The following is a 23826-nucleotide window of genomic DNA, read 5'->3' on the forward strand; positions in this document are numbered from 1 at the left end:
AACCAATGTTACCAGTTCAGCACTGAGATTCTCTGTACAGAAGTCTAATGGTGAACAACTAAATATGTGGAACAGAGTTACCGGAAAAGTTTTCCACAGTATAAAAGTATGAAGTGTTAGGCTGGCACAAAGCATGTTCCTCATGGGCAAACAACTTCCTTTTGAAAAGAAACTGAAATAGCCTTTCCTAAACTCTTAAAAACTTTTGTCATTTAATAGTTTATACTGTGAAGCTGTTTTAGTAAGAGAACAAAACTTTATTGAATGATTTTCTTAATATAATGGCTTTAAAGTAAAAAAGCATGCTGAATCATTTAAACACATGCACTTGTAAAAAAGGCTTATTTTGCAATCCCAGGGAAAGCAAACTTTTATTTAGAGAAGGTTAAAGAGATTGTCAACTCTAACATGTTATATTTCTGTTTTAAAATGTGAAATGAAGTAAAATTAAAACATTTGTTAAAAATGGGTAGAAAGTGTTCATTACATTTGCTTTCAGTAAGGGTATTGAGTATCTGTGTACTTGCAATATTTTTAATATTTACTTTTCTGTATGTTTGAGGCATTTCACAAAATAACCTTTTATTATATAAATATCTGAATTCCAAAACATAAGCAATTGCTACTTGTGCCAGTACCCTGACGAAAGGTGAGCTAGAATGTAAGGAAATTTTCACTCTACTTTACCCCGTTCTTGATGGATATAAACTCCTTCATAAATAAACTTTTACCTACTCGACCATCTCCCCCACTGTCAATGTCACTTCTGCTATTGTACTGTTCATTTTTGCTCATTTGTCTTTTTCCACAACCTTAAATGAGACATCAACTCATAATTATGCAGACAAAAGAAAATGTAATTAAAAGCATAATTCTTTACCTATGCTCTGTCACTGATTTTTTTTTCTTGTAAAACATTATGAGATGTGCATCTACATTAACCACAGTAAATTATAAATCCCTAGGGTTACTGACTTGCATTATAGTTAGCTGCTCTTAATCTTTTTGATGAGTGTTATAACCAAAGCAGAAGCAAAATTCATTCACCTATTCCTTTTTAATTATTTTTTCTTTTTTAGTAAGCTCCACATCCAACGTGGGGCTTGAACTCACAAGTCGAGATCAAGTCTCATGTTCCACTGACTGAGTCAGCCAGGCACCCCAACCTGTTTATTTATTTATTTTAAGGTTTATTAATTTGAGGGAGAGAGAACATGGAGGGGAGGGGCATAAGGAGAGGGAGATTCTCAAGCAGACTCTCTCCACTGAGCACAGAGCCCAATGCAGCGCTCAATCTCATTACTCGGAGGTCATGACCTGAGCTGAAACCAAGAGTCTGACTCTCAACCGACTGAGCCACTCAGGCGCCCAAGCCACCTATTCATTTCTTTATTCAAGTATTTATTGAGCAACTTCTACTTGGCACAGAGCACAGAATAAGAGACAAGAATCTCCATCCTCCTGGAGACTACACTGTAGTAAAAAAGTCAGATAAGAAACAAGTTAACATATAACTTGAAGATTATAGATATGGACTAAGTATCTGATGATACTGTGATGACTACTTTTTCCTTTCTTCCTGACAGGAAACTTCCTCACACCCTCCCCACTGAATACTTTCTCGGATGTGAACTTCGGAGCTTCACGTGTAGCGAGCCTACCTAGGCTCTCATTCCATTTTCAAACCACTGTAAAATCAGAACACTACCACAGCATACCAAATGCATAATTTACACTAGTAGTGGGAAATACATTTTATAGTGCCCTTATTCCAAAATCAAATGTCTCCTTGTATTTTATAAATGTTTATGACTCGTTTCCATGTAATGACACAGGGAGGAGTTGGGAAGAGAGGTAGAAAACCCAAGTCACTGCCTCTCCACAGAGGAGAATTCTGCTTATCTCTTAACATACCCCTTTTCTGAACAGACTCCACTGCCCCATCTTTTGTCCCTTTAATGACCACATTTTCTTCATTTTGATAAAAACACGTAACAGCCATTTTGACCCCTCAGTGTTCCTCCTCGCTGCTAGAATATGGGTTAAAATCATTGCAGCAAACACAATATGAAAAGCTTTTTATCCTCTTAGGATTTTTTTTTTTTTTAGAAAGAGCCTCCTTTTATATTTAATTCTACTGGCCAAATCTGTTGCAACTAGAAATGATTTTTATCTCAGCGCTTAACAATCTAGCACTGAAAACAGAAGCATTTGCAATTCCCTGATTCAACTGGAAAACAAAAACAAAAGCAAACTTCCTATAAACTGAGAAAATGAAAAAGTCCACAAGCCGCCCCAGCATCAGAAACCACCTTGTACTTTTCCGGGGGGGCCTTGTCTTCCACCACGCCAGCAGGGAGAGGAATGAGTGATAACAGCACCTTTCTCCTCTCAGTCATCAGAATTAGAAATCCTGTGGTATCTTCACTACATTCTCAATTATTCCTCAAGTATGTCTGCACTGCTTGTGAAAGATAATTTCCCATATCTCTTTTCACATTTCCAAAGCCAACCCCCCTCACTTGGCCTTTGTCACTGTCTAGATTTTTTACACCCTCACAAAAAGATCATCTGCGTAAAACCACTAACCACAGAAGGGGTTGGTTGACTCTAACTACTTCCCCTTGCAACTCAATGCCTCTCCCAGAACTGTGAAATGAAGTTAATCTTTTGCAAGAACTTCAAAATATATCATTTTGAAATGTAAAATGCTAGTATTTATATTCAATCTATTTTCAGGTCTATATACCCCAAAGATAGTAAGTAACAAACAGTAAGGACTTCCCGGTAGTGGTCTTTCCACTGATGCCCTGGGGTCTAACTAAGCCTTTAAGCATGACAGATGCCCACAGTTTTGAGCTGTTTTGAATTAAATAAATTAACTGAAAATGTTTGTGCTCTTCAAGCTACAGCTTTCCTGTGTTTACTCTCTTAATTCCCACTGTTTACACAGTTTGTAGGACACGCTGCTGCCTTCGTTTTCTGGTTGCATGCCATGAACAACCTATCCCCATTTTGAGTCAAACTCAAAGAGTCCCTCATAATCACCATACCCGCTAACCATACATATTTTCCACACCTCAAGGCAATAACTGCCTGTCTCACTTCCAAAATTAAGCACTTATTTCTAAGTCTGAGCAGAAATGAACCTTAATTTATTACCATCACTTCCTCAGACACATGCTGCCCATTCCATTTGTTACCCATGTCTATAATATAGTTGGTTCTCCTATGTCTACATGATTGGGTCTTCACTCCATCGTAGCCATGAATGAGGATCTCAGAATATCTTAGTCCTTATTACTTCTTCCCCATGCCACAGGAGTCAAACAAGATCCAAGGCCAAGGCTGACTCACAGAAGGCTTCTACCAATATTTCATAATAACTTCCTCTAACTAGCACTTATTGGGGCACCTGTTGTAAGTGCAGTTATTGGGGCACCTGGGTGGCTCAGTAGGTTAAGCATCTGCCTTAAGCTCAGGTCATGATCCCAGAGTCCTGGGATCAATCCCTGCCTCAGGATCCCTGCTCAACAGGGAGTCTGCTTTTCCCTCTCCCTTTGCCTCTCCCCCCGCCTGCTCATGTGCTCTCTCACTCTCTTTCTCTCTCTCTCATTTGTGCATCCACTCTCTCTCCCAAATAAATAATTAAAAATCTTAAAAAAAAAATAACTAGCACTTATTCCCTAACATTACACTATAATCATCCACATCCACCTGATAAATGATAGGAAAAATACAAGAAACAATACCAGGGAAGCCCATAACTATATCAATGTGTCCAGAAAGAAGTCTTATCTTCAAAATATAAATATTAAAATGAAATAATCCAACTTTATTTGAAAAATATGTCATGCTTCACCTATTCCTAAATTCTAGAGTTCATATAACAACAGGAAAAAATAGTCATCTTTTGCTTTTCCCACCTGTAGCCTTACTTATAGAATACATAAATGAAATTCAAGGTCTGGAGACACAACTGTTTAATGAGCTACCATAATTCAATTAGTTCTGAGGAAAGGAAAAAAGAAACACACAAAGTCATTCATTCACTCCTCTAATTTAATAATCTGAGTAAATGGGATAAGAGACTGGTTAGCCACGATTTCTGCTCATTCTCAGGTCACTGTATACCCTAATGCAGACCTGCAGTACAATTACTAAAACACACCTCCCTGTTGAATCCTATCCTCTGGGTTATTTATTAGAGCTATGATATACAGTAATATAAATTCATTGGCTAAGGACTTTGATGGATAATCATAAATGTATTAATGACGTCTCAAGAAGTACCACTTAAGGTAGTGAGCTTCACCTAGAGAGTTCCAATTAATGTTGCCACTATAAAAAAAAATTACCCAAAGTTCTGATTATTATTGATTACTAAAAAATTATATTCAGAATTTTAAGAGTGTGTCTTCAGTAATAATTGACGATAATTAACTCAATGCATCTAAGCATTGAGGTGAGTTGGCAAATGTTGGGTTTGTTTTTTTTTTTTAAGATTTTATTTATTTATTTGACATACAGAGATCACAAGTAGGCAGAGAGACAGGCAGAGAGAGAGAGGGGGAAGCAGGCTCCCTGCCGAGCACAGAGCCTGATGCGGGGCTCGATCCCAGGACCCTGAGATCACGACCTGAGCCGAAGGCAGAGGCTGTAACCCACTGAGCCACCCAGGTGCCCCAAATGTTAGGGTTCTAGAGTTAAAGCATATTCTTGCTCACAACTGTTATTCATCTATTTAGCTTCAAAATGGAATGAATATTTCTCTCTCTCTCTCTCTCACACACACACACACACACAAAAGTCCAGAAGGCCTAATGACTAACATCTACCCTTCAGTGCACTCCAAACTGGAAATTTTAAACATAAAATCTACATAAGATTTATAATGGAATCTCTGCTCAACACAGCATAGTACTTGGAATAATGGAACATCAAAAGAATAACACAACGTTGGGAATTTTTACTTGCTGTGTTCACACCATTCACATTTGCTGTTGAATAAATTTTCTTCAGTTACGCTTTCATCCTGCCCGTCCCTATACAATAAAGACTGTTGGGTTCTTACTTCTGAAAGCATAACAACTAAACTTTTCAGCAAACTGTGACATCCACATGTACCACTTACTCCATCATGGCAGTATCCTCATTCTCTCACACGTGAGTGGAATGCAAGGCCCAATGTGTATTCCTCCTGCATTCACCAGAATGCTACCCATCTTTCGGGTCCACATTGAATTTCCTCCTTTATTGCTTAACATTCTCAGGTCTGTCCCTTCTCAACTCTTCCTGGCATAGTTTGAACATTTAGACTCAGACAGTGCTTTCAATTCTTCTCCAATTACTACTTCTTCCCTCCTCTTTCACATGAACTCAAAAGAAAGCACCGACTTCTCATCAACTATTCTGAACTTTTTTCCTATTTTTCATCAAATTATCTTCAAATATTTACTGAATATGTTATTTATATTATTTAGTTCGAATGCCACAGAAAATATAATTATATAACACACATTATGTAATCACATAATGTATCATATTATAAATAGGAAAGCAAGCTATCGCGTGAAAACAGATTGTTTTCTGCTCTTCGAGGACTGCCTAAGCCACATGACCTCCTCCACAGAGGCAGCGACTCACCGACAGCAGTCTGGCTGCAGATGGCTCACTGTGGTTGACATCTTTAGCTATGCATATTAATGCACAATTTATTTTAGCTAAAAACAGGACATTAGCATTTCTCAGAACTATGATGACATGCTTAGCAAGTGGGTGCAACAGTTTTATTTAAAACAATCCATCCAGAAGTTGAATGGATACATCCCTCTGAAAGCGTGTGGATTATAATTTCTGCTGCATAATTCAGCAGCCGTCACCATATCTTGTGAAACATACACCAAACATTTTCCTTCCTAAAGCATAATAATATTTACCAAATACTAGCAATAACGTATAAATCCTCAAAAAATAGGATCAAACGATAAAAGCATAGTTTAATGTTTGTCAAAGCAGTCTAAAACCAGAAAACCACTTTCATCAAAGCAGAATTTAAAAAATAGTTACTGTATGTATATGCACAAACATGAAAATATCTTTGTACTCTATTACAGCCACAAAAAGAGAGGAGGATCCCAAATCGGTAAACTGAACTTAGATACACTATGCGTTAACACTTCTGAGCTGCTTCTCATATGGCAAATTCCAACTCTGATGCCTTGAATGATTAACATGCACCTTGAACTATTCCACAATTTTGTAGCCTGCAATCCAAGAGTTTCAGTTAGGCTGTGTTTGCAAAAAGCATATTGAAGTCCTCTTACTTCATTTAAAAATTGAAGAAATAAATTCCATTAATGAAAAGAACCAAGGGTCACCTAAACTTTATGAACTCATTATGTAGGCTGAAAACTATGTATCTTTAATTCAATCAGATGCTAACTGGAATGAAGATAACCACTTGTATGTTGAGTCAGAAAGGAAAAAAAATGCTTTTTAAAAATATATATGGCATGCTTAAAGTATATTAAATCTTGTGTAAAAAAAAACAACAAAAATGCATGAGGATTTTAGCCTCTTTTAGCTTTCTATGAATGGAAACCTCTTAAAATTTATTCAGATTTTATACAGTTATATGTATGCCCATTTTCAAGAATGTCTTTAAGGAAAACCTGATTTTAAAATTACATTTAATCACCTTTACATTATTTTCAATTTTTTTATAGATCCTATCCACATTTTCACTATCCTTTATTTCCTTCTGACCACTCTTCTTTTTTTTTTTTTTTTAATTTATTTATTTGACAGAGAGAGAGATCACAAGTAGGCAGAGAGTCAGGCAGAGAGAGGAGGAAGCAGGCTCACCGCTGAGCAGAGAGCCCGATGCGGGGCTCGATCCCAGGACACTGAGATCATGACCTGAGCCGAAGGCAGCGGCTTAATCCACTGAGCCACCCAGGCGCCCCCTGACCACTCTTCTAATCCCTCCTCCATCAAGTTTAAAAACACATAAAACCGGGGTGCCTGGGTGGCTCAGTGGGTTAAAGCCTCTGCCTTCGGCTCAGGTCATGATCTCAGGGTTCTGGGATCAAGCCCCGCATCGGGCTCTCTGCTCAGCAGGGAGCCTGCTTCCCTCTCTCTCTCTCTGCCTGCCTCTCTGCCTACTTGTGATCTCTCTCTCTCTGTCAAATAAATAAAATATTAAAAAAAAAAAAAACACATAAAACCACACATTAAAAGTTTTCCCAACTTTTACAAAATTCCCAATCAACATGTTCACATAATAAAGGCTGCCAGTGACTTCTTTTGTTTTACATAAGCAGAAATCTGTTCCTAAGAATTATTCCACAAATTCTACTGAAAATTCTGACTTTACTGAACAAATTAGAGAAATGTCCTATTTCTATCAAATGTTTTACAAGTGATTTTTAAAATCTTTATTTTTGATTAGAGAAAAAAAAGAAAAAGTGGTTTATTGTTTTATATTCAGGTGAGACTAGGTCTCATCTATATAAACTTTATTCTATTTTACAAACAAGATTGTATCTTCATTTGCTAAATTATTGCCTCTCCTTTTGGACTCTGATTTCTATTCCTGACAGTGAACAAAGTTATCAACTTCATCATCTGTATTTTCAAAATATAACAGAGTGGCTAACTCAGAGTAGGAGCTCACAGTTTTCCTAAAGAACAAAAAAGAATTCAGCCACGTAAAACTCTGGTTTAAGAAACAGTGAGTAGGAAGGTATAAAACCAGTGTTCTTGGACCTCGGTTTTGTTTACGCTAAATTCCAAAAATAAAGTCCCATCAAGAAAGTTAATTTTTTTTTAACTTTAAGAATATGTGAAATTTACACACACACACACACACACACACACACACACACACACATATACACACACACACATACTCTCTCTTTAACCTAGAAATTTAAGAAATGGTCTGTTTAAAGGCAACATGGTCTCCTATAAAAAAAAAAAATGATGCTAAATTTGGGGTCAGCAAATCTAGTTTCCTACATGAGATTCATTGCTAAGTAATTTTGTGACCATGCAAGTCACCTCAAGTCCCTAACTTCAGTTTTCTCATTGACAACTGTAGTTAATGATGATGGCACTATCCTTATTTGCCTATCATGGTTTTTATAAAGATTAATAATAACGTTATCTATTACTTTCAGATTCAAAGCATTTCCACTTATATTGCCAAAGGTGATTTTGACTGTAGGAAGTCTTCTACAACATAAATAAGAAAACTAGATATTCAGAAAAAAAGAATGACCTGACCAAATCACAAGTAAGTAGGTCTGGCATACATATTTTCCCAATCTAAAATCTCACATTGTTTCCACTTTTCCAAAAGGCTTTCTGATGATAAATTTATAAAGAAACATTGAAGATTTCAAATTGCTTTACAATGCGAATTATGATTTCTTTACTCTATTACTCATCTTCAAAATGTGGATACCACCTTATTAAAAGAGCATTAAATGACAAAATGCATATAGAGAGCCTAGCGCACAGTCTGAAATGCATAGTGTTCAAACTAAGATCTCTCCTTTCTGTCATGGAAGATCAATCTCCCTTTTCCTGAAGAAAAAGGTAAGAAACACTGTAGAAAAGTTGTTGCTTCCTTATGGAAGGTAGTAAGAACTACTTCAAAGTAAATTCGTAGGAATATCAGCAAGAGTAAACATGTGTGAGGGGTAGAGCTAGGACGACACCCCAGATCTGATGCCTTATTGATGCACTTGATATTGACATTTTTAAGGAAAATAATTAGAAACTAATAGATTAATTACATTTTTCCTTCAATGTATTATCTTTGAACTATTTCTAAGAGCTTACTTTTATCTGAGCTAATTAAGATATGGACTAGACGTGTTAGAGATGTTTTCTCAAGGGATGTGAACAATGAGCACGTTAACCCATCACTGTATTAAGTTTACTGATCCAGCAAATGATTTTGTTTAGGTGCAGGGATCTGCTTTCACAGCAGAACATCTGTTCTTACCAAGCTATATAGATCATCATACCAATTGCAATAATATGTAACAACAGCCTTAACAGATATTCTAAAAGCTGGATATGCAGAAAGACACCTGAAATATCTAGTCATTTAAAAGCTGAAAGTTAAAAACAACAACAACAAACAAACAAACAAAACTGGTTCTAATGACTAAACTTATGGGTAGAGCATGAGGAATAGATATTTTATACAGGGAACATCCAAATCATGAGAAAAAAATGTTGCAAACTAGATCCTGCCAAAAAACGAGAGCTAAATACAGTGTTTGTAAACATATTTAAGTAACATAGATTTTTTAAAATGATTAATTGGGTATTTCCATTCCTTTAAATGCATTGGAAAACTGTTCTAAATGAAGATAAAATAATTTTGTTATGGTCAGGGTATTCTTGGGTTTTCTTTCCTTTTTTTTTTTTTTTTAGGGTATTCTTGTTTTAAATCCATATGATACCATATGGATTCTCAGAGAAGAGAAAAAAGTTCCTTTATCTTTAGAATAGAAGAACCTCATACTTAGAATCAAGGGAATGTATTTCTCTTCACTGGATTCACATAAAAACAGTGTCAGTTAAAGCATACATGACTGTAATAAAGGATGTATCAAAAACCAACCAAATTTGCCATCATAGGCATAAAAGCATTTCAAATCATTACCATGTTATTTAGAAGCAAAAGTTCTTGTTAAGTGAACAGGTAGAATGCCAAGGCTAAAGGTGAAAAATCAAGAATCTGAATGCTTTATCCGTTCTGTCACATCATGTGACTGTTCAACCAATCATTTGATGAATGAGGACTTTAAAATTATTCAAGTGTTAATTATAACATGAACTTACAAGTTTAAAAAAAAAAAGTACAAAAGGTACAATAAAAGTAAAGTCTTCTCTACCACCAAGCCTTACTCTCCGCCATCAACCAATGTTAAGTTTTGCTTTGAGTTTTTAAAGTGGTTGCCAGTATCAAGTAAGTTTCAATTTATAAATTTCAAATATTATATATTTTCACCTTACTATAAAAGCTACAGTTTTTCAAGACTACCTTACACTACCACTACTTTAGTACTGTCTTAAGCAATAGCCAAGAAATTATATTATATTTATATTATATTAAATTATCTTTAATGCATATTTATATATTTATATTATATTAAATTATATTTAATGCATTAATTATATATATTAACATGCAATAAAGACATAACTTTTTCAGCTTGATTTTTGCACCATCTAATATCATCTCACATTCCACCACGGTTATGTAATCACATTTTAGAAAACATTAATGTCTTTCTAGTTTTCTTCATTTCTGGGTAGAGTCAGCTATTCCATCCCATTCTTACTTCCCATTTTAATAGGAGAACCTCCTCCAGTGATTGTGATGTATGTACAGATATGTACACATGTACGTATAGCTAGAAAGAGGTGATAACTTGTATGCATTCTATCATGTGTTGGAACATTCTTAGGCTGCCCTCAAAGTCTCTCTTGATATCTTGCCTGGTACAGAATTCATCTTATCATCATATCTGGAAATTTAAAGAAATCACTCCCCCTAACTATTGTCTTCGGTGTTGATAATGAGCATGGTAGCTGTCTGATTTCTCATCTTTTCATAGACAATACCATTTTTCTCTATGGAAGTCTTCCAAGGTTTCTCCTCATCTTTGGAAATCTAATATTTCCTCCAGATGCACCTATCAGTCATTTTATTCATCTTGCATGGCCCGTGGTTGGGCTGGAACAATCTGAAGAGCTTACCTCCATCATCCTGATTCTTTCTTTCTAAAGCTCCTATCAGAGCTCTTAGGTACATACTTCATGATTTTTAATATATATAGATAACCATTTCCCCAAAATGTCTACAACTCTATGGGGCAGGCATCCAGAAAGAGCCCCCACGCAGGAGATAAAATGCCCATTCCCGAGCCTCTATGTCACCATAGGAAGTAGTAAAGAGAAAAATCTCAGAATTCTATGCATTTCTGGGTACATTCCCACCCTCTCCTTCCTTAACTTCCTCCACACCCAAGCTTTAGTTAAGACTATATACACAAGTTAGACCTCTAGTCATCATTAAAAATTCCAGATTCCCAAGTTATCCATCAATTCCCAGACTCTAATTCTTCAATAGGAAGGAACCCTACCATTCAACCCCCTCCACATATGGTCCATGCTCTGACCTTCTGCTACTTCATTTCTCTCCATAACATTTATTGCCAGCTATCACACTATATGTTGTATTTGTCACTCTTATTAGAATATACTTTCTATGAGAGGAGAATGTGTATCTACTTTGTTCACTATTAATACGCCCAGAGTCTAGAATGGTGCCTGAAACACAGTAAAGGCTCAGGAAGTAGCTGAATAATTTTTAATTGTCTTAATTCAGCTCTACAATCTGGAAAAATCCTGGGTCTTTTCCAGACCATCAAGTGGACCCATTGAAACTTAAATGTAGAAATTATTTATGAAATATCCTCTTAAATATTTCTCAAGAATAAGAAAAATTTTTATAAATTCTTTATATTTCCTGAATTAACTCCTTCTTATGAAGTCAGGTGTTTTTGCTGTTTTATTTTTCACTAGTTCACCTGGTTCCTTCATGTGGTATTATTGCTAAAATGTCAAGTTAGTCTCTTCAAACCAGTCATTTATGGTGAATGTCCCCATTACTTACGAGGTTATCAACAGAGGCTTTTCTGTGTTTGTGGAACATTCTGCTTCCCCATTAGTCCTCTCCTCTGAATGGGAGAACATGGGATGGCAGATGGTCAATGTCCAGGTAAGCCAGCTTTACAAGACTGTATGAGATCAGTGCAGTCGACTCACAGTTGAGTCATCTTTTGTTTGTTTTCTCCTTTAAACCACTCTCTTGTGTCAGAAGGGTATTACTTCTAATCTTCTTCCAAAGACCCTAGTCTTCTCATGAGGGGCCATTAAGCAGCTCATCCCTACATTGGCAGAATGCTTTGGCTAAAGGGAAGGAAAAATACAGGCTCTCCCTACTCACTGTCTTCCCACTGGAGATTAGGAAAGAGTCCACCTGTCGTATTTTTCCTACCACAGTTTTTTAATCTGTTGTTTGATCACTACCCACAACCCATGACTGCTATTTTTGTTCACTCCTAGCTTAGAGCTCACAGAGACTCCCCTGAGGAAGCCACTTGTACAGTGGTTTCCTTGGCTCTTTTCTGCCATCTTCTTGCCATTTTCTATCTTCTAAGAATTCAACATGTCAACTTATAGACTACTGGTGGTCTTCCCCATTTTCTGGAACCACTATACATTCAATCTTTCAAGAAGTGGGACTTTTAGAGAGAGGAGGTGAACTGACTCTGCCCAGTCTTCCTTTTTAAGAGGAATTACGTTGCAGTCTTTGCTTAGAATTAGAGGTGCAAGACCCTTGTGCTACATCAGCAAGCTACTAAAAATAGAAAATTCCCTTTTTTAAACACTATTCCAGCTACTCTAACCATCAGGAAGGTCTTAACTGATTTTCTTTCTCCACAGTTTCCAGTCTCCTGACACTGGGCACAGCGCCACCCTCTTTCTCACCAGTTCTTCTTAACAGATTCTCTCCACTGGTTTCTCTCACCGGAAATGGAAGACACAGCAGGCCCATCCACCTAAAAGAGGTTTGCAGTTAAGTCATTTTGCTGACCTGAAGAATTTCTTTTTGTTTTGTTTTTGTAATAAATGGAGAGAATTTATATGCAAGTCCAGGTGTGTTTGTTTTGGGGGGTTCTTTTTAGCTCCTGAAATATGGCCATCTTTTTGTTAAATAAAATATATGGTATCAGTCAATCAGTCAAGAGACTGATTAACATATGGGCCATCAGGACCAAAAATAAAATGACCAAAAAAAAAACCAAAACCAAAACAAAAAAACCCACAAGACACCTTAAATCCACTTTCTCACTAGCATTTGGTTCATTATCAACATTCTGAAAAATGACAAGTCACTTCCTATATTATAAAATTTGATAAAAGCCAGGAGAATTATTAGACATTAGGGCGCAAGTAAGTCTTTAAATCTGCCCCTAAATCTAGCCCCAGGCTACACATCAAAAGAGATAAAGTAAATCAGCAACAAAAACAATAACAAAAAAATGCTTTAGTTGCTATTTAGAAAAGCAAATATTCAGTTTCTGTGTCAAAAAGCAACCCCAAAGAGAGAACCTGCATTGTTACGATTTATTCTGCTAATGGACTGGCAAGAAGAGATAGCTATAAACTCGTGTTGGCATCAAAAGTCTAGGCTCAGAGCCAGTAGATTCTTAAGGTTTATTTGGAACAGCACACATCTTGACAGCCAGCAGAGTGGACGGTTTAAATACCATCCTCTTCACACAGATATTTGAGTTGCATGAGGGTGTGTGTGTGTGCGTGTGTGTGGCAGGCAGGGGTAAGACAAAGCTGACAAATTTAGTTAAGGAAGTAAAAATCCCCTTTCCTAAAGCTCGTGTCTGAATGATGAAACCTCTCTAATCATCCCCTAACTGGTGTTCATTTAAGAGCTAGGGTATTTTTAAGCAAATACGGTCATAATTCTGATACATTGGTAACAAAATATATCTGAGAAATTCTCCTAATCTTTTCCAGAACTGATATAAAAAAGCAGTATTCTACTTAATCCACAGACTAAAAAAGTAATAATATTACACTATTTGCATATAAACATCAAACTTGAAAATAATAAATCCATGTAAGTTAAAGTACTAAAGAATGTCCCACTTCTGTCCCTGTCCTGCATAGAAATACTGTTTACTCAATCTGAATATTTGAGGACATTTTGACCCAGAGGGTTACATCTTCTTCAGAAGATGCAGAGAAGTTCACTTCTGCGTGGGTATATAGAGCAGTTCAGAAGTAGTGATTATTCCCAAAATTTCACCTATCTTGTCCCTCGAAAAAGCAGCTCTCTGTCTCTATGCAGAACTCTAATTTCCCAAATCTGACTCCCTGATAATTCAAGAGTGAGGAGCTGGCCATCTGGTGCACAGGATTAGGGAAGGTGCCTTCCTAGAGTTCAGAACCAGAGCCCAGATGATATTTTTACTTATGGGAAAAAGATAAAAGTAATGTTACTATTAATGCTATAAATGAAATGGCTCTTGATTGCTACCTCAGAACCCAACGACTTAGGATAGTGTATCTGTTTAAAGAAACAAGTTGAGAATAAACTTTATAAGTTAAAAAATTATCCATGCTGTGCTATACTGCAACTTAAAAAGCACTTAATATATTTAAAAATACCTTCTCATGCAAATGTACAGAGAATCCTCCTAAGAACCCAAAATGTTTAGCAGAGAATACATTATTACATTCAGATTTCAAATGATGTCCTTGCTACAGAAAGTTTATCTCATCAATAATGGGAATGGTTTCCTTTAATGAGCTAATGAGGAACACCGGTCCCACATTCCCAGGGCCTTTTATAAGTGTCTAAATCCCTCTTCAGATTTCCATCCCAAATACTTCCATTTCCATGAAAATAGTTATGATGCCTGTGCACCCCCCACCAGTGATAGTGATGTATTCTTCCTTTAACCTCATAGAACTTATTCGCAAATGACACTACAGACAAAGGGCTGATAGCCAAGATCTATAAAGAACTCCTCAAAATCAACACACAAAAAACAGATCATCATTTCAAAAAATGGGCAGAAGACATGAACAGACACTTCTCCAAAGATGACATATAAATGGCTAACAGACATGAAAAAATGTTCATCATAATTAGCCATTAGGGAGATTCAAATCAAAACCACACTGAGATACCACCTTATACCAGTTAGAATGGCCAAAATTAACAAGACAGTAAACAACAAATGTTGGAGAGGATGTGGAGAAAGGGGAACCCTCTTACACTATTGGTGGGAATGCAAGTTGGTGCAGCCACTTTGCAAAAACAGTGTGGAGATTCCTTAAGAAATTAAAAATAGAGCTACCCTATGACCCTGCAATTGCACTACTAGGCAATTACCCCAAAGATGCAGATGTAGTGAAAAGAAGGGCCAATGTACCCCAATGTTTATAGCAGCAATGACCACAGTTGCCAAAACTATGGAAAGAACGAAGATGCCCTTCAACAGACGAATGGATAAAGAAGATGTGGTCCATATATACAATGGAGTATTATACCTCCATCAGAAAGGATGAACACCCAACTTTTCTATCAGCATGGACGGGACTGGAAGAGACTATATTGAGTGAAATAAGTCAAGCAGAGAGAGTCAATTATCATATGGTTTCACTTACTTGTGGAGCATAAGGAATAACACAGAGGACATTTGGGAGTTGGAGAGGAAAAGTGAGTTGGGGGAAATCGGAGGGGGAGACAAATCATGAGAGACTGTGGACTCTGAGAAAGAGACGAGTGTTTTGGAGGGGAGGGGTTTGGAGGTCTAGGTGAGCCTGGTGGTGGGTATTATGGAGGGCACATATTGCATAGAGCACTGGGTGTGGTGCATAAACAATGAATTTTGGAACACTGAAAAAGAAAATAAAATTTTTTTAAAAAATTAAAAAAAAAATAATCTCATAGAACTTATCTCTATTCCTACCATAAGTAAATAGATTTGTAATCAGAAGATCTGGTTTGATTTCTGCTTGATTATTTACTATCAGGATGATCTTAACAAGTAAAAAGTAACCATAGTAACCACCAGAACACTAGTTTTCTCGTTGTTACAGTCAACAGAATATATGCCCATGGAATTATTTAGAAATTAAATTTTGGTAAAACAAGTAGGAAAGAACTATGCCAACTGTAAAGCCCTGTACAAAGTTACTTCACATATATATACGTTTTTCTTTCTCAAGTACAACTTCTCTTTCTCCTACTTTATTTCCTGGAAGAAAGAGCACATTCAATGACTTCTTAATTCTGTCACAGCAATCATGGATGCTTCACAATAGGCATTTGATACAAACTAGCAGAATGAATGAATGGTTGGATGTATGATTACATTAATCAAGGGTAAGTTTCATAAAGCAGATATTCACTGCAACCTGCTAAACATGGAAGGCCAAAATCTGACTTCGACTTTTCTCCAATCTCATTGCCTATTCACCCCCCACATCACTTCAGCCAACCTAGATTTACCTCTGATTCCTTAAATACACCGTATGTTTTTCCGGCTCTGGTCTTGGGCCAAATCATCACCCCCTTCCTTGCCCTTCATCTGTTGAAACAGTATCCATCCTTAGCTCAAAATTGCTCACATGCCAATTTCTCTATGAAACTTTTCTTAATCTCACCCATTGGAAAGTACACTTCTTATTCTGAAGTCCAGAGTATTTGTCCATCTTTCTCATAACTCTTATCATATGACCACTTATTACATTGCCCTTTGCATATATACACTTTGATCTTGTTAAGATCTGCATTATGTTTTAGTTATCTTTATATCCTTCCAAACATGTATTAAAATGTCTTCCATATAGTAGGTATTCTAATAATATACATGGCTTCAAAGTCTGACTACATGCCTCTGCTTTATAAATTGCCCCCCAAAATGACATTTTATGAAATGATCACCTATTGTTTGAAGTCATTACTACCCTCCATTCCTGACATCATCATATAGTATGAGCAGAAACATATCTTTGCCAAAATTTTAAAAGCTACAACTATATAAACAAACTACTTAGAATCCAATTTCCGCTACAATTTGAATGCAGCATGTTCTTATTAATTGCAATGTTATACTAAAGATGGCTTATCTGAAAAGCTAAGGTGCTTAATAGGACTTTTGGATAAGAAGAGTAAATGATACTTCGGAAAACAACCAGAAGTTAACACACTTTTAATTGAAATCATTTTAATCTCTCATCACAGTAAGTATCCCAAGTAACATAACAGCTACTAATAATCATCAATGCTGTTATTATCATAGAATAGATTTCATTTATAACAAGGGTACACAAGTCTCCTCTCTCAGGGATCTTTTAATCACATAATTCTTCATTGCCTGCTGTCAGTTCCTTCTTGGGCTGTTCGCAGACGAAATGCACACATAGCCCACTAACAGCTGTTCTCCAGACAAAGTGATTTCTGTGCCTTCTCACCAGGTAGGAGCCACCAGATTTCTTTTAAAAATGTATTCTTCTAGCCTCTCTATTCTCACTTATATTATTATCTCATCTTCACTATGTTACTTCTTAACTCCAGAAAATTTCTGAGCTTTTTTGTTGCTCTGGGCTTTTTGCCCCTTCTCCCTGAAAGTTCCCAAATCTCTACCTATTAAATCTTTCATTATCCGGCACCTTTAAGTGCTGGGTTAACCTTAACTGACTTCTTGAGAATTATTTTTCTACCCTCACAGTAAACAACGTTGAGCCCATTTGTGTCACTACTGGCCCCTTTACGATCTGATAGGTCAGGAAGTCTTACCAAAAGACTTGAAGATATAAATTGTGGTCTTCTGAGAAGACACCCATCAATGGTGAACCTGTTCTCATGACGTCTTCACTTTACAAACTGACTTATACTGTTCTAAATGACTCTCAACTAATGAGCAAATCATGCCTTCACAGCTATGACAAAATCACTGGCAGGGAAAGGGGACATACAGTTTGGGAAAATTTATTCAATTTTATATTAAAATTGTATTTGTAATGCAAAAACAACAACTGCTTTTATTTCCCAGCACAGATATGACCCCAGTTAAGAGTATCTTAAGTTGGGTAGGCCGGAGTATGAATTTAAAAGTTAAACTAATTATCACTGCACACTGAACAATAAATATCACTGTAAGCTCCACAATCAGTAGCGGGGATCTTACAGGACAGAGTGCAATGAGTCAATGCTCAGCATCTCTGACCTAATTCGTTTTCACTTTATATGCCAAACTTATCAGAAGTTGTGGCAATATTTTGGGCTTATTCTTGGAGAAAATATTTAACTTTTTTTAAACTTACAATTGGCAGGGAAGACAAAGAGGAAGGAAGGAAGGAGGGGAGGCAGGAAAGGATGAGAGGAAAACAATATCATCCTATGATACCACGGATAAACTAAGCATTATTTGTGCAAGATGGTGATACGGGTTAAGAGCATGAACACAGTGAATAAATGCACTCACCTCGGTTAAATGAGGATTGGGATTAAAGCCACAGAGGCTACAGACAGTGGTTTGACACTCAGTGCATGTGTTAAAATTGGCCTTTTCTGGAACATGCAACAGAAGTTCAGTGGTACTGCAAAGAGGACAGATGGTTTTAGGGAGGCCTTGTACTGGAGTCTGTGCCGCAGATGGAGAAGCTGGTGGCTGCAGAGGTTTCCCAGCTCCTGTTTGGCTTACTGGTTTTGGAGACTGCTGAGCTGAAGCCTTTGCTGGGCCAGGCTGTTGGGGAGGTTTTACTGGACCAGGCTGCTGAGGTGAAGGCTTTGCAGGGCCAGGCTGTTGAGGAGGGGGCTTGACCGGGCCAGGTGGTTGAGGAGGGGGCTTGGCCGGGCCAGGCTGCTGAGGAGGGGGCTTGGCCGGGCCAGGCTGCTGAGGAGGGGGCTTGGCCGGGCCAGGCTGCTGAGGAGGGGGCTTGGCCGGGCCAGGCGGCTGAGGAGGGGGCTTGGCCGGGCCAGGCTGCTGAGGAGGGGGCTTGGCCGGGCCAGGCTGCTGAGGAGGGGGCTTGGCCGACCAGGCTGCTGAGCCAGAGACTTTGTTGGCCCAACCGGCTGAGAAGGAGTTTTTGCAGGCCCAGGCAGCTGAGCTGGGGACTTTGGTGTCCCTGGCTGCTGGGCTGTGGGCTTTGCTGGCCCTGGCTGCTGAGACTTTGGTGTCCCTGGCTGCTTCTCTCCCCCAGCCTGTTGCACTTGAGGCTTCGCAGGCCCAAGAGGCTGAGCTGAAGACTTTGGCCCAGGCTGCTGAGCAGCAGGCTTTGCTGTCCCTGGTTGTTGAGCTGAGGGCTTTGCAGGCCCAGGGTGTGGCGTGGCAACTTTTTCAGGTCCAGGTTGCTGGGCTGGAGCTTTTCCAGGGCTTGCTTGCTGAAAAGGTGGTTTGGATGGGCTTTGCAGTGCAGGTTTAACAGATTCTCCCCTTACAGCATCAGACTGTTTAGTCTGAGGCCTGGCTGTATCTCTTTGAAGTGGCCACTGTGCCTGGTCTGTCTGAGGTGACTGGGTAAGCCCCTGAATTGGCTTGCCTGTCCCTGGAGGTTGTGACTTCATTTTTTCCGGTTGCTGAGAAGATACTGATTTGGGAGAGCCATCCTGCTGTGGTGGGACCCTCACAGGTCCTTGCTGCTTTGGACCTGGCTTAGGTGACTGTTGTGATGGAGGCTTTGTGATTCCTTCCGGTTTTCCTTGTTCTTTCTGAGCTATTTTTTGTTTCTTGGCAGTTTCTTCCTGGGATGCATCAGAGTCTGATATCAAATCAAAAGGATTCAATTTATTTACAACAGAGGAGACAGCACTTAAAGGGTTAACCTCTGAGAGGAAGCCAGGCATCATACTAGTCTTGGGCTCTTCCTTCAAATCAGTTCTGGACTTTGATTCTTTCAAGCTAATAGTGGAAGGACTCCTTCCAGGCGACTTTTGCTCTGACCTCAGAGTGTCTGTAGTTCTACTTTTACTGAGACCAGGCTGAGCCGAACGCCCAGGGTCCGGCGGTTTTCCTGGTTGCTTTGGAGGATGACTACTATCCAACTCTTGCTTCCTAGAAGAATGAAACAAAAGGAAGTCAAAATAATGGAAAATATCCCAACTCAAAATAATCTTAATGAGGCATTACTTTCCTAAAGCCTCAAAATTACACGTGTACAGATGTAACTAGAACACATTTTTGCGGCATCCTGTAAATAATCGTAAGATCTTTTAAGTCTTTGTTACTTTCTTTACGTGGATAGAGATTTTCAACAAGGTAAACAAGAGGGAGGAAAAAAATCAATACTTGCTACTCTAAGTGATGAAAAATTAAGATATCTAGTTAGACATTACTTATAGTAGTTTACATTCACACTTAATTGAATCTAACCATCCTTAAAAACTCATTAAATGTATTAACTCCATAAACCAATGCAGAGCCATGTTCTTGTACATTCATCTTTGAGGAATGTTATTCTTCCAAATACTAGTAACACCAAGAATTAAAAATACTCATGTTAAAATGTGGGAGCTTGTTGCAACTCTTTTTATTTGTGTGCTTTACTGAATTACAAGAAGTTACATTAGCAACATATGGCACACATGACATCAGAGAACATTTTAGAAAAGGAGATTATGTGATGCGTTTCCTGGGACTCTGAGAAACTTGATAAATCTATTCAATTTTACCGTATTCTGTTGACAGAGATAATATCCCTCAAATAATATCCTTATTAAACTTTATAAAATAAGAAGTCCTACTTTAATTTAAAATTTTTGAGAAACAATTCCATATTTCTTGTAGGAGAAAAATGTTATGTCATTTAATTACTTTTCCGATAGCTCATTTTTAATCTGAGGTCCCTATGCAAGATAATGACAGATGCTTAAAGAATCTTGAGATACAGCCTTGTCCACAGATAGCAACGAGGTGGCTATGACCCCACTTTTGAAGGTACTGTTACTTTTCTCAGAAGAAAAAAATACATAATTGCCTTACTTAATGTTTTCTGTAACATTTACTATTGTCACTGTTAGATTATTAGCAATATCATTTATTACTGACAAAGATGTAAGAACATAACTAATTTGCAAAATTTAATTCATAGACAAACATAAGTGATGATTTTTTAAATAGTTTTGGAAACATGATCACTTTGAAATGACTGTGGAAATAGCTAATTTTTTAATATTTTCAACCAAAAATCAAATACATCACTTTTTTTTTTTTTTAAAGATTTTATTTATTTATTTGACAGAGAGATCACAAGCAGGCAGAGAGGCAGGCAGAGAGAGAGGAGGAAGCAGGCTCCCCTAGAGAGCAGAGAGCCCGATGCGGGGCTCGATCCCAGGACTCTGAGATCATGACCTGAGCCGAAGGCAGCGGCTTAACCCACTGAGCCACCCAGGCGCCCCAAATACATCACTTTTTTAAATAAGCCATTCTTTACTGATGCAACTAAGAAGAACAGGCTGTATTAGAATTACATAAAAATAAACTTCCAAGTATTTCATTTGATATAGGAAGCTTTTTAATTTTTGAAAAGATTTATTTCTGGGGCGCCTGGGTGGCTCAGTGGGTTAAAGCCTCTGCCTTCAGCTCAGGTCATGATCCCAGGGTCCTGGGATCAAGCCCCACATCAGGCTCTCTGCTCAGCGGCGAGCCTGCTTCTTCCTCTCTATCTCTCTGCCTGCCTCTCTGCCTACTTGTGATCTCTGTCAAATAAAATAAATAAAATCTTAAAAAAAAAAAGAAAAGATTTATTTCTTTTTAATTAAAAGAAAAAAGAGAAAGAAACAGCTATTCAGTAGCACTTAAAATATGAGATGGTCACAATAAAGTCCTACAGGTTTTCATTTGGTTTGTGAAAAGTTACCAGCTAATGGGCCAGATTATAAACTTTTAATTTCAAATCATTTAGTACTTAATATGAATTAAGTTTTTAAAATTCCCCAAAATAGTGCAGAAATTTGAGAGCAATCAAGTTATAAAGCATAGTAGAAAGAAATACAGAAGTATTACCTCTAAATACCAAAAAATCAGAAGGAAATAATTTTAAAAGCCAATGTATGCAAAAAGCAATTTTCTAATAAAAGTTTAATAAATGGAATTCTTAGTTTTGGCAATTTCCTCCAGGACAAAAGTTACAAAAACTTTAGGTAACTTAAACAAGGAACTAAAATTATTACCCTAATTAATTCCAATGGTTCTAAGGTATCTTTTAAAACACTATAGATTTCCATGTGGGGAAAATAATTTTAAGTGTTTCTGTACAGGCTGCTCTATGTGTTGTTCCCCTCCACAGGAAGATAGAAGAGCTACAGTAAACAACTTAAAATACATTACTTTCAAAAATTTCACTGTTTAGATCTTCACATTATTCTAGAAATGTTCCACATTCAATTAATAAAATCTACCATTTTCATGAAGGGCACGTGCTTAGGAACTTCATTAACAGAAGTACCTATCTCATAAGGAATTATTTTGGTATTTTATTGAATTGGCTCCTCAGTAGAGTCCTAGAGACCTATATTTAAAGATCACACACACACACACACACACACACACACACACATTCACACACAAATCTATTCTTAATATAATTGTCCTCTCCTGAAAATACTATTAAACTTAATCATTGTTTTTGTGTTCACATAATCCAACGTTGTACAAAACAAATAAAAAAAAACTTTGTGAATACCAAATACTTGTGTATCAATACTAAAATTTAAAGCAAGCTTACAACAGAAATTATATGTACCTCCTACAAATATAAGTTATATAATAAAATCCCCAGAAAAAAATACTGATACAGCTATAAAGACTGCCCTACAATTTAAACTACTTTCAGCTACTCGTATTATATAGATAAACATTAAACATGGAGATATGGATGTGAGAAACAGATAACTGCTAAAAGAACATATAGCCTTAATACAGAACAAAAATATAAAGATGTCTCAGCTAACCGTGGTCTTTGGGTGAGTTTTTGTTTGGTCTAACAGCTGTTCTATTAAATAGAAAAATGAATAAAATGCAATCTGTGTCTTGTATACCATACTGTGACCTCCTAGAGAAAGTGTTTCACTCATCTTTGCATCACTGGACCCAAACCTGTTAACTAGAGCATTAGTGTCTGACGAATGAATAAATGAATGAATGACAATGAATAAATGAATGAATCAAGTTTTTGTTTTATGCTAGATCAATGTTTCCTGAATTCTTTTCAAATTCTTCACAGTTGTTCTGAGATACAAATGGAAACATTCTACATGCATTTTAGAAACTGGACTTGGCCTGCTACTCTAGGAAGAAAAATAGTTGTGGAATTGTCTACCAGTAGGAAAGGCCCAGAGAAATACTAAAGAAAATAAGGGATTCAACCAGAATTCCTACAAAATATTCTACTAGTCGGAAGTGTTTTTAAGTAAAGCCCTTCTCATATCTGTGGCTATACACAGAATGAGTAGACCAAGTGATAAAATTGGCTTTCCCTGGGTCTTCAATTAATCCAAAGTCCAGAAGCATTTGTAACCTGTAATTTCTAGCTTGTAATGACCCATGTTTTATACAACCTCCTTTTTCATTGCTACTGTCATCCCCAGATTAGAATTTTTCTTTTATAGATTAGCAGAAAAAAATATTTCAGCTACCAATGAGGTAAACATGTGTTCACAGATATGAATGTAAAAGCAGTTGGAATGCTAACTTTTTTTTTTTTTAATGGAGCAAAACAGGCAATGACACTTGACAGTGCTGAGTCACATAAACTTTTTTGATGTTAGAAATATAAGCAGGGGTGCCTGGGTTGCTCAGTGCGTTAAGCCTCTGACTTCGGCTCCGGTCATGATCTCAGGGTCCTGGGATGGAGCCCCGCGTGGGCTATCTGCTCAGCAGGGAGCCTGCTTCCCTCTCTGTCTCTGCCTGTCTCTCTGCCTACTTGTGATCTCTCTCTGTCAAATAAATAAATAAAAAGCTTTAAAAAAAAGAAATATAAGCAACTTTGGGGATAGCTACTCATTTTTATACTGTAGAGGACACTAGGGCTTAAAGAGGCTAAGTGACTAAGCCGAGGTTATAAAATTAGTCAGTCACATATCTGGTATCTGGATTCCTAGTTAGGGGGGAGGGGAAGTTCCACTACATGGCACTGCCTTTCCCACATGTAAAAAAAAAAAAAAAAGATACAGATACATCAAAATAACTCACAACAGTG

General features: G+C 37.3%; 1 protein-coding gene across 1 annotated transcript in view; it reads right to left on the bottom strand.

The window, feature by feature from the left end:
- Nucleotides 1–23826, bottom strand: part of LOC111155313 (piccolo presynaptic cytomatrix protein) — a 418957-nt gene that overhangs the window by 392551 nt on the left and 2580 nt on the right. Inside the window, 2 exon segments of the mRNA XM_022515457.1 lie at nucleotides 18114–18664; nucleotides 18667–19682. Of these exon segments, the coding sequence (XP_022371165.1) occupies nucleotides 18114–18664; nucleotides 18667–19682 (1567 nt within the window).

This window comes from Enhydra lutris, unplaced genomic scaffold (assembly GCF_002288905.1).
Source record: "Enhydra lutris kenyoni isolate GAN:26980312 unplaced genomic scaffold, ASM228890v2 scaffoldscaffold40, whole genome shotgun sequence".
NCBI lineage: Eukaryota > Metazoa > Chordata > Mammalia > Carnivora > Mustelidae > Enhydra > Enhydra lutris.